Below are 11,783 nucleotides of genomic sequence, written 5' to 3'. Positions count from 1 at the left end.
CATTAACTGCAATGAAGCCACAAACTGTTACCCTTTTCACACCTTAAATGGATCTGGTTTACAGTCAACCCTTTGCATGCACTGTGAGACTCTGAGGGAGGGAGCACTATTCCATCGTACAAAGAACTGCTGTTATCAGCATCCTAGAGCCCTCTGCAATCCTTACTGTGTGGCTGTAGTTGAGTAAGATCTCGCAAGATGGTCCGGAAGGACGGCCGCTCCCCAGGAGCATAGTTCAGGCACTGGCTGATTAACATAGCTAGTTCCCTGAAAGATGGTTCTGGAAGGTGATGTTTTTTTTCATAGAAACGCTCTTTCTGCAGGAAGAAGAATAGATTTATAAAGGTTACAAACTGAAGTCAGGCTACAAATGGAGAATCCTCAATTATTTCCTTTTGTAAAAAAGATATTGCAGATATTGCTGGCCTTCACCAATATACCAACAAGCTTTAAAATGGGATATGTGTACACATGGCTCAAAGACCATAGCTGAATCTCAACTACATTTGCAGCTAGAAAATAGGATGAAAATTAAGCAATTTTATACCTCTGCCTGGTAATTACTAAGCATTGAAAGGGCAATTTAAGCTTATACTTGCTTACCGCAGAGTAAGCTCCACTGAACTCAGTGAGACTTACTTCTGAGTAGACATGTGTAGGATTGCACTATTAGCAGATAAACATTATTATCCTCCTATCACCAATGAGGCTGAGAGAATAGATGCTTGCCTAAAGCCACCTAGTGAGTTCACAGCTGGGGACCTTCCCAGCTCACAGCCATGACATATTAGCTTAATGGCTAATTCAATGTATGTATTATGTCTTGTAATGTGTTCTGCTCCTTGGTTCAAAAATCTAGATCCCCTAATTATACATCTATAATCTAGGTAAGCCATTCCCAGTAGCAGACTGGCACAGCAGCCCTACAAAAGAGCTCCTGATATTCTCTGCACATCTGTTTCTTATTGCCCAGCAAATATATCCCCAAATGTCACTAAGCTATGGACTAGGTCAACCAATTTCTGCAAGGAACCTGCTCTAAATCCTTCAATAAGATACAGGGGTCTTGCAGGGATACATGGACAAAAAGGAAGCAGAGGCAGATACTACCTCAGAAGGGGTACGTTCTTTTAGTGGCACGTCCGCATCAAAGCATATCTCTAGCAGTGTAGTACCAAAGCTCCACTTGTCAGCCACTGTACTGAGGTTGCTTACATCTTTGACACACTCTGGAGCAATCCATGGGATCCTGTCAACTCGTTCTTTGTAAGTGGAAAAAGAAATCAAGAATTAGTGGCTGCCTGAGGGAGAACATATAGGTGAATGCAAACAACAGGCAGTATCTAGCATGCATAACGCAGGTTCTGCTAAGTTATTAAGGGCGCAATCCTATGCATTTTTAGACAGAAAAAGTCCTACAACTCCCAGCATTCCCCGGACAGCCATGCATAGGATTGCACCCTAAAGGTAGTTTAAATACTTATCTATGCAGTGACAGTCTTCATGGAGGTGTAAATTGAACTAGGTTTTTTGACCTGTATGGGCTACTGCATGAAGCCTCTGAAATTGCTCTGCAGTCATCATGCAATGACTGACCCAGGTCGTCATTGCCAGGTACTACCCAGGTAGTTGTTGCCCAGGTAAGGCTCTTAACTGGACATTTATTTTAGTTGTTACAAAATACTATACTAGACAAAGCCGGGCAGGCAGCTCCTATAGAATTCCTCTGGGATGCTATATAAGAGAAGAGGGGCCTGTGAAGCCTTGTTACTTGGGAAACTGCAAAGGAGGTAGTTGTAAAACAAAGTCGAAGAAAGGGAATCGAAAAATACATGGAGGACAGATCTGCTAATTAGACTGAACAGATTTTAAAGCAAGTTGTGCTGCTGCTGGCTTGTATGTTGTCTCTGTTGTTTTTTAGAACTGTTTTAGTTGTCAGTTTGAGTATTTTGGTTAAGACAAATGGGACTTAGAAATCTTATTAAAAAAATGAATAAATCCAAAGAGGCTATCAAGGGATGCAGCTCAGGGTGCAGCTGCCTGACACTTAAAGCAAGTCACAGATGATCAGTTGCTCCCAGTCTTCAAAACAAACAAATAAGCACATGAAACATTCCATGCTGCTTTGGGAGATGGGATACTTTCTGTTTGGGACTGGTGTCTGCTGAACAATTTATGAGCTGAGATAGTTACTTAATGGTCACTCAAGGGATTTATGGAAGCTGAAAAGCCTTTACAGTATTGAGACTGGCTGGAGTCAAGCACAGAGGCAGCAAAGCGAAGTGGCCTACTCCCAACAGCAGGACTTTGGCCTAGTTCGTACCAAGACACTAAGCTTTGGTCTGAGCTGTACCATTTTAGACTGCAGGTGCGGGGAGTTGGTGTCACATGATGGCATGCTCTTCCAGAGAAAACAATTCCCTCCTCAAACAAAATGAGGCTGTCACAGATAATGTTAAGCTAAAAATCCTTATCCCTAGCATTCTAGCTTTCTATGTGCAAATAACTTACTTGAATAGTGGAAAAAACCCATCACAAAATTCTCCCTGGAGTAGTACAGCCCAGCCACAGGCTTACCACTTCAGTGAGAACTAGTAATGTGTCCTCCCCCACACACCCTCTACCATTACGGGTGGCAGAATAATTTGCCAGATCTGACCTGTGGGATACAATCCACTGGGAAATTCTCCTGCACAAGACGTATTGAAGTCTAGTCCTGCTCAGGCTCTGCTTGACCAGAAAGCACTCCCTAAAATTTGGTCTGGGATGTGGCTGCCAGTATTTGGACTGCTTCAAACCTTTCTTCACCTATACTTTTCATATACACTTTCAGTACTGCAAAGCAAGCAAGCATCTTTGCTCATTCAAAAGTCTGCTGAGTTCCAGCAGAAGGGGGAAAAAAGCACCTGGCTCATGCACAAATTGTCTGTGCATTCCCTCATCCCGATGGCACCAGCTGGCAGTTAATTTCAGGACAAACTGAAGGAAGTACTACCTCATATCATCAGCTGATAGGATACACTGCCACAGGACCTGATGGCTGAGAATGGCTATTAGGATTAGACAAATTCATAGAGAACAGGTCTATCAATGACTTTGACCTGTTTTCCAAGAGCTAAATGGAATCTTCTTGATGGACCAAACTAGACATGAGCCAAACCATGTTTATTGGAATGTCTGCACTATTCATATAAAAAGCAGGGGGGTCTAATTCTTATACAAAGAGCAGTACCTAAACTGTTACCCTAGGCATTTTCCCCAGCTCAGCTCCAATACGGGAAGTAAGCTGGGCTGGGAGGAAAAGTGCCTGAAGTGGCAGAACACAGGGGAGTAAGAGTGGAAGAAGAATGAGTTCAGATTAGGTCCCCTCCCATCTCACCCCCATTTATATGTAAATAGGGCAGACATGAACAAACAAATATGGCTGCCCCAGTCACATCTAGTTTGCCCCCATAATCAGAGACAATATACTTCTGAGAAGCAGATACTGGAAATTAATAGGGCATGGCCCGCCCATATCATGCTCTGCTTGGGTATTTCCAGGAGCATCTGGCTGGTCACTGTCTCTGGCTGGAGACAGACCTTAGCATCTGGTCCAGCAAAGCAAATGTTATGTTCTCATTTGTGACCCCTGTATCTAACTAGTCTTCACGGCAGAATGACAATATGCCAGATTCAAAATTCTTCTAATGCTCATTCTTGTTTGGGGCAGGCAGGCAATGCATGCCAGGGCCTCTTCTGAAATAACACTTGCCTCTACAGGAGCAAATCAGAGCCACTATTTGTACAAGATCAGCCATTAACAAGTGCTTGTCCAAGGAAGCTCCTCCCCTCCCCTCCCACAACATTTTTGATGTAGACTCACATATGGAAAAATATTTCTGTACAATAGATGTACAATTGTTCAGGGATCTTTCCTTACAAAGAAACACAAAAGGCTCACAGCTGACAACTTCCAGTGCAATGTGTCCAAAGTAATCCCCTCTACCCACCCCCAACGAAGATAAATGAGAAGAGAGAACCAGCAAGGTCTACCTTCTCGGGAGAGCACTGTGAAGCTGACTCCAGGATCGCTGAGCTTAATGAAGGGCAGCAAGCCATCTTCCAAGCCTTTCCTGGCCAACAGGATGTTCTTGGCACATACGTTGCCATGCACCAGGTTTTTGTCTTCCTATTTAAATAAACACATAACGGCAGTCTGTGAAAAGCCCCATTTCTGACACGCATATGTCAGACATACTTCAGAAGGAAAAGTTCTGCTCAATAGCAGGAAATGGAGGGAGCTTCCATCTCTAACTCTGTGTAAGCAACTCAGTCATTGTTCCATTGTGCCTCAGCTTCCTCATGGGGCTAGTTAAGCAACAAGTAGAAAGCTTTCTGGTTCAGTAGTCAGAGAACACAGCTGCAACTCTTTGCCATACCATAAACTCCTTGTAAGCAAAATAGTTTACTGTATGTGCCTCAGCTCCCCTTCTATACCGCAGAGAAAGCAGCCCTGCCCTATAAGTGCTGCTGCCCCAGCTGATTTGGGCACTTCAAGCCTGAGACTCATAGGCTTGGAAGAGGGTCAGAAAGCATGCAAATCTAATTATGTGCCTTAAGGCTGGATCACCATGACCCTGGAAACTACAAGTTCAGGCCTGAAACGGTTTTTCAATGATAACCATCTCCAGTCCTGTGATCCTCATCTATCTGGTTGTGGGACTTAATGGGGCTCTTTCGCATACAGTTCTGCGTCTCTCAAGGTGGTGCCCAAAAGCATGATTTACAAGGCAAACTTACATTGGTTTGATGGTTATTCTTCTCCTCATAGAAATGCAGTTTTGTGAGGTAATGGAGAATCTGTAACCAGCACCCACACCAAACTGCAATTCCAAGGATTTGCGGGGGGCGGGGAAGCCCTGGGAATTAAAGTAGTATATGACAGATATAACCTTTTAGTGGAGATCTGGGTCAAGTGACAACCTAACACTCTCAGAAGGTCCACTCCAAATCCACCCCAGGAGACTTACCAAGTAACTCAAGGCACTAGCTAACTGTGCAGCAACAGTGAATTTCCAGCCCACTGTTATCCGCCCTTTGTTTTTCCGCAAGAAGACATCCAGGGGGCCGTGCTCAATGTACTCTTCCACCATTATATCTGAGAGCAGGAAAAGGAAGACAGGTGAGAACTCTGAAGCAAAAAGAGGCTCATTATCCTTGCTCCACAGCAGCAGCAGACTATGCTAATAGATCTAAGACAACCACAAAAGGGGGATGAGCCACAGGCTGGGGATGGAAGGCAAGTGACCACCATAGAAACCTCTCATAACAGCATAAGAAGAGCCATGCTGTATCAGACCAAAGACCTATTCAGGCCTATTCAGCCATGCTGTATCAGACCAAAGGCCTATTCTGTTTGCATAGTGGCCAGCCAGATGCCTCTGGGAAGCCCATAAGCAGGACATAAGCGCAATAGCACCCTCCTGCTCGTGTTCACCAGCAACTGGTATTCAGAGGCATACTGATACATTATAGCCATCATGACTAGTAGCCATTGACAGCCGACAGCTTTATTCTCCATGGATCTGTCTAATCCCCTTTTAAAGCCATCCGAATTGGAGGCCATCCTATATGTTGTGGTAGATGTCAAGAGATGATTAAACATGGGTATGTTGTGTCAGATGCAAAGTGAGAGAAATGGCATTGTGCGAGGAAGAAATGGGAGTATTAGAAGGATAAAATAGTGAAGCTTGTAGGCCAGTTAGAAGACGACAATTATATCTCAAAGACCAGGCAAGGCAGGGATTAATACTCACTCTCTGAGCCCCGTACACAAACCCCATGAACAAAGGCCAAATGGATGTGGGAGACCTGGCTCATAAGGCTGGCTGTTTCAAAGAATGCCTGCAGAAAAGAGAGAGGAGGCCATCACATGAGGGCCACTGCACAGCTGGGGCAGAACAAAATAAAATGGAACAAAATAAATTCACTGCTGTGCACTAACAGTGATTTCCTTATCCACTCTAACATCCCACTCCCCACAGGATGACAAGTACATGATAAACAAGCTTTATAAATAAACTTGTGCTTTTAGTAAAGCTCACTAGCTACCTATTCTTTCCTTGTTCAGATTTATTTTCATTTACGGTTTTGTAATATTTTAACGTTATTATACGTCATCTTGAGCATCTGTGGAAAGAGTTGCTGCCTTGAGTCATCCCCTTCTCCTCCTTCTTCTTGCAAGATGGGATAGAAAAGCTGGATGGTGTTACACTCCCCCTGAAGAGTCAGGCTCACAGTCTGGGTATACTTCTGGATTCGGCTTTTAACCTGGATGCCCAGGTTTCAGTGGTGGCCAGGAGTGCATTTGCACAGCTGAGGCTAGTGCCAACTGTGCCCGTTCCTAGAGACATCGGATCTTGTCGCAGTCACACGTGCCTTAGTTACATCTCATTTGGACTACTGTAATGCACTCTCCGTGGAACTGCCTTCAAAATGGTTCAGAAACTTCAGCTGGTCCAGACTGTTGACTGGGGCCGCTTACAGGGAACACATGAGTCCCTTGTTACAAGAGCTTCACTGACTACCAGTCTTTTTCCAGGCAGAATTGAAAGTGCTGGTTATGACCTAAAAAGCCCTATGCAGCTTGAATCCAGGGTACTTGAAAGACCACCTTCTCCCATACAAGTCTGCCCAGTTCTTATGATCTCTGGGAGAGGCCCTTCTTCTGAGTCCACCACCTTCCGAGGCATGTTTGGTGGAAACGCAAAAGAAGGCCTTCTCAGTGGCCGCTCCCTGGCTGTGGAACTCCCTACCAAGGGAGGCTAGGTTCGCTCCCTCACTGCTGTCCTTCCGCCAGCAGGCAAAGGCCTATTTATTCAAGTAGGCCTTAGGTGTGTAAGCGGGTCAGTTGAGCTGGATGCTGTTGCTGTGTTTTTAATTGTTTTTAATTGTGTTTTTTGGGGGCCGTGGTGGCTTAGTGGTTAAGACGCTGAACTGCAGACGGGAAGGTCGGCAGGTCAGCAGTTCGAGACCCGAGTGCTGCGTGACGGAGTGAGCTCCCGTCTTCAGTCCCAGCTTCTGCCAACCTAGCAGTTCGAAAGCAAGAAATTGCAAGTAGATAAATAGGTACCGCCTCGGCGGGAAAGGTAACATAGTTTCGTGCACCTCGGTGTTCAGTCATGCCGGCCACATGACCACAGAAGTGTCTTCGGACAGTGCTGGCTCTTCGGCTTAGAAACGGGGATGAGCACCGCACCCTAGAGTCGGACACGACTGGTTGGGGACACCTTTACCTTTACCTTTGTGTTTTAATATATTTGCTTATTGTTGTTTTTATCAGTGATCGTAAGCTGCTTTGCATGCCATTTTTAGTAGAAAGACAGGGTAAAAATCAAATCAAATCAAATCAAATCAAATCAATAAATAATAAACATGCTGGATCAGACCAAAAGCCTATCTAGTTCAGGATCCTGTCTCCCATTGTGGCCAACCAGGTGCCAAAGGGAAGCCCACAAGCAGGACATGGGGGACAATAGGTCTTTCCCTGATTGTTGCACCTAGCAACTGGTATTCAAAGGAATGGTGGCTCTGATCCTGATCCTACAGCTATCATGAGTAGTAGCCATTACTGTCTCTGGAGCAAGCCAGCCCACCCATCCACTCAAATAGCTAGCAGATAGGTAGATGGGTTGCTGTGCTCTCAGAATGTTCACTAGTTCCCCCTCTACTGCTTTCCAGATGCCTACTCACCAGGGCAATGTCCCTGTGGCTGGGGTCCAGCATCTTGAGCACTACATGCATCTCACGGCTGTTGTTGTTCTGCTCAGTGGAGAAGTACTCCGTCTCATCATCACCGCTGGCACCAGTGCACACATGCAGCACACCATCATAAATGTTGGTGCGCGTCCCTTGTCCCAAGTGGGCTCTCTGAAAGGAGGTTAAGACACCACTGTGTTAGCTAAAACATCCCTTTCTTCCCAATCGTATAACCCCCTTAGTCTTGTGTGCATCTTTCCTTCCACCTGGAGCCAAGGATAGGATTCATGGCTCTCCTGCAAGTCTGTAAATCCTAAATCCTGCTTTTGTCTTCCACAATTGGGAAAAGAAGCCAGTAATCCTTCTTGTCAGGCATTCAGCTTGCTTTAAACCAGTAAACTCCATTTTCAACCCCCTGGGAGGCACAGAAATCAAATTGGATGCCACCAGACAAGACATATTAGTAGCTCAAGCCACCTATCCAGTAGGTCCTAAGCCATGGCTTGGCATTATATCTGAAATTAGCACATTGCATGGTCATAAGACTGGGGTTTAAAAGTTCCTTGCATGGGAAGAGAATGCTAGGTCCTTTCAAGGTTATTGCACCTTTATAATCCTAATCCTTCATTCGCTAATAGGTAGAAATCAACTATGCTGACCTGGGTGATCTCATTCTTTCGAATCTGGTGGAAGCTCAACTGGGTCAAATTCAACATTGGTCGAGTGCTGTCCTTCACTTTCTGTTTGATCAGCAAGTTCGAGACTTCTGTAGTACACAAGATTAGTAGCCCAAAGGGATCAGATCTAGGAAATCACACTAAGATGATAGCACAAAAGCAGACCATTTATAAGGAAATACTTAGCAGCTTTGTTCACGCACACAGAAAATTACATTTAGTAACATATAAGCAGCAATTGTTGAGCCCTGTTGCCCAGGAAGACTTGAGATTTAGAAGCTTGTAAAATAAATAAGTTTTAAAAGACATTCCATAAATGAGTTCAACCAGCAGTCCTCCCAGAAGACAGCTTCTCTCCGTCAATATCTTGTTGCTGAATAGAGCCTCTTGCAGGACACTGCTTCTGATGATTAGCAACTTTGTCCTGCCTCATAGCAAGCCACGTATGACAGCCTATAGCTAGCAGATAGCTTCATAAAACTCAGCAGAAATACTCTTTAAAAAAAAAAAGTGATTGGCATGTGAATTTCCTAAGGGGAAAAAAAAGAATCAAGCAGTCTGTCTTAACATAGAAGTTGAGATGCTTAAAAACTCTCCCAGTGAGCCACAGGGTCCTGGGAAGGGATGATACTAAGACTTAAATCCTAAAAAAGCTCAGGCCACAACTTTCTAGTGAAATAAGAGGCAAGTATTCACACAGCTGACACAGATAAGGGACAATTCTTGCTACACTCTCACACAGTGGCCCAATTCAGATGTAACAGATCATGGTTTCATCTGAATACAGGGAACTGATTTGGCAAACCAGAGTTAAGAAACCAATAGTTTGATCATGGTTTGATACCTTGGTTTCTTACCTATGGTTTGTATAAATCACAGTTCCCTGTGTTTGGGTAAAATGAGAAACTGCACTTTTAAAAAATGATCTGTAATTTGAAGCTTTAAATCTCATTTCCTCATGCACAACAGAGGGAGGCGCATAAGGCTGATGCTAGCATTTGCTTGTTGTTTTAATGGCAAACTATGGTTTGTCATTATGCCTAAACCAGGCCAGTGCACACAGTTGATGGTATTAGAGATCCAGGTTTACACTTAACCTACAGTAAAACAGCAGACTATTGCTACTGCTTCCATTGCTACCCAAAAGTACCCTCAGCATATATCTTTTTAAATATGGTCCGTTAAACAGACACTACCACCTTACTGCAGCCACATATTGCTTCTGGGAGTTGAAGGCCTTCTGCCCACCCCTCATATGATAAGGAGAGGGTGGGGATGCATTTGCTGGCCCCATTCCTTCATTGCATCCCTGTTTCCCAGCCCTGCTGCCCTCTGCTCATTGGGGGGCAATGGTCTGCAGCGAGGATCATGCTCTACACATGTAGGCTGATTGCACAGGGTTCTAAATCATATGGGGTGCCTGGGCACTTACAGCAGGCTGCCCACTGCAGACCTTCACCCTCCAACACATTGAAAGCAGCTGGACCAGGTAACAGTGATGCAATGGAGGGGCTGGGGCCAGTGAGTTTGCCCCTACTCTCTGATTGTGTGAGGGCTAGAATGCCTGAAATTGTAACTTAGACTCAAAAGTCCTTCTCAGATTCACAAGTTTTTGATCTGCATTTATTATGTCCTGAGCAACGTTCAGATACACTGTACTCTGGGATATGCAACCAAATGCTAAACCATTACAGGTCTTATGGTAGGAAAAGGTCCTATGCCATGTGCAGACCAACCTCTCCCCTTCTTATATTTCTCCCTCCCTAGGGAAAATTTCACTATCAACTTGTATCACAGGAAAAGAAAAATTCTATAGATGTGGCCTGGTTTGTACCTCCTGGCTTTGGGAGACAACACCTCTTCAAAATGAAGATCTCATTTTCAGTTCTTAGTGTGCAGCCTTTGAGAGCATTCATCAGTTCTTGGACACTAGGGAACTCTTGCTCCCAGCCTTCAAACACAAAGGAATTTTCCTTTTTCTGGATCCGGAACTGTCTGTAGCTTGTGGCGTCTTGGCTGCGGAGGCTCTGGTGCAAAAAAGCAACAGGAGAGAGAATAAGAGATGGACGTGAACATGCAGTGTCACTCAGCAGCCTCGTCTGGAAAGTGCATAACATGGGACAGACCTGCCCCCAAACTAAGGCATCCACAGGCATTTCACACAAAACTCTATTTGTCCCATTTTTCAAAAGTCAACAGAAGCCAGGAACATGCTGCTTACTCCTTCCATCTTCATGATAAACAGGCGGCCTGCTGAATCAGACCAAGGTTCCATCTAGTTCTGCATCCTGTTTCCAGCAGTGTCCGGTCAAGAACAGGGTAGTGTGTATGTCACATATTAAGTTGTTCCTTAGAGAAATGGTCCATCCTGGGAAGGGTTACAAAGGGCTCTACTCTGGTAATGTTTTCTGCCCTGGTAACAACTAGTAGCAAAGCAAGCAAATACAGATGCTCTGCCAACTGGCTTAGTTTATTTTTAAGTAGGGAAAAGGAATCACAACAGATGGGATTATAGTGGAAAATGGCACCGTTTACCACAATGGACTCTATGTCTGCATGGCTTGCTCTGAGGGTTGTTTTACCCATGACAGGTTGGTGTGTCATCTGAACCCGGCAGAGCCAATCCATCGTAGGTTGTGGTGATCAAATACAGAGCCATTTGGCAAAAGCAGCAAAACCCCTGCCGCTCTTCCCAACTGCACCCGCCTGAGCCTCCCTCGACAGTGACAGCCATTCCAACAGTGCCTAGATGGCTGTCACTCATTCGCCAACCACTTTTTAAAAAATGCTGGTCCCAGACATTTGCGCAAATGGGGCCGTAATATATTTTTTTAAAAAATCAGCCTCAGGAATGTGCACAAATGTGTTCATAATTTTTAAATTATTTATTTTTGTAAGTTTTTCAGAATTGCCCAAGTGCACACTTGCAACTGTCAGGTATGTATACCCTTGCCTTGTTAATAGCCTTATATGTTTCGGCTGTCAGAGGGAACACAGTATGAAACATACAAAGAAATTCACAAGACGAGACCGCATACAGGCTAATTTGACAGCCGTTGACAGTAACAGGTTGGGAAAAGGGAACAAAATTGCCCACTTAGCAAGTTGATCTCCAGGGTTTTAAGTGTTGAACTGACACTTGTGGGTGCCCTGAGTCTCCAGCAAGTCCTTTTGAGACTAGGCTCCTGCACTTTTCACGGCTCCCATTTGCAGTAACCGCAGCAGTAACTGCTCTAAATATAACCCACACACTGTGTAGCTTATTCTCAAGGTGGGCTGTTGTGTCATGCAAACCTGCCCATAGTGTTGTTATTATACAGGAATTATACAATATGATTATTGGTTAAAAGTACAGTTCATTCAATA

The 11,783-nt window shown here is 44.6% G+C and overlaps 1 protein-coding gene across 6 annotated transcripts in view; it reads right to left on the bottom strand.

The window, feature by feature from the left end:
* Positions 1–11,783, bottom strand: part of TYK2 (tyrosine kinase 2) — an 83,506-nt gene that overhangs the window by 11,736 nt on the left and 59,987 nt on the right. For all 6 annotated transcript variants that reach the window (XM_084835867.1, XM_084835866.1, XM_084835864.1 and 3 more), the window contains 8 exons: positions 10,252–10,444; positions 8,400–8,506; positions 7,735–7,911; positions 5,799–5,886; positions 5,013–5,140; positions 4,036–4,171; positions 1,111–1,262; positions 167–317 (listed from right to left, as the gene is read on the bottom strand). In XM_084835867.1, coding sequence (XP_084691993.1) covers positions 167–317; positions 1,111–1,262; positions 4,036–4,171; positions 5,013–5,140; positions 5,799–5,886; positions 7,735–7,911; positions 8,400–8,506; positions 10,252–10,444 — 1,132 coding nt within the window. The remainder of the gene's footprint in view (positions 1–166; positions 318–1,110; positions 1,263–4,035; positions 4,172–5,012; positions 5,141–5,798; positions 5,887–7,734; positions 7,912–8,399; positions 8,507–10,251; positions 10,445–11,783) is intronic.

Source organism: Heloderma suspectum, chromosome 2 (genome assembly GCF_057233095.1).
Source record: "Heloderma suspectum isolate Gila_16-S chromosome 2, 16-S_ref, whole genome shotgun sequence".
In the NCBI taxonomy this organism is placed as follows: domain Eukaryota; kingdom Metazoa; phylum Chordata; class Lepidosauria; order Squamata; family Helodermatidae; genus Heloderma; species Heloderma suspectum.
Note: the sequence above shows the minus strand (reverse complement) of the source record. Positions and strands in the feature narration are given on the sequence as shown.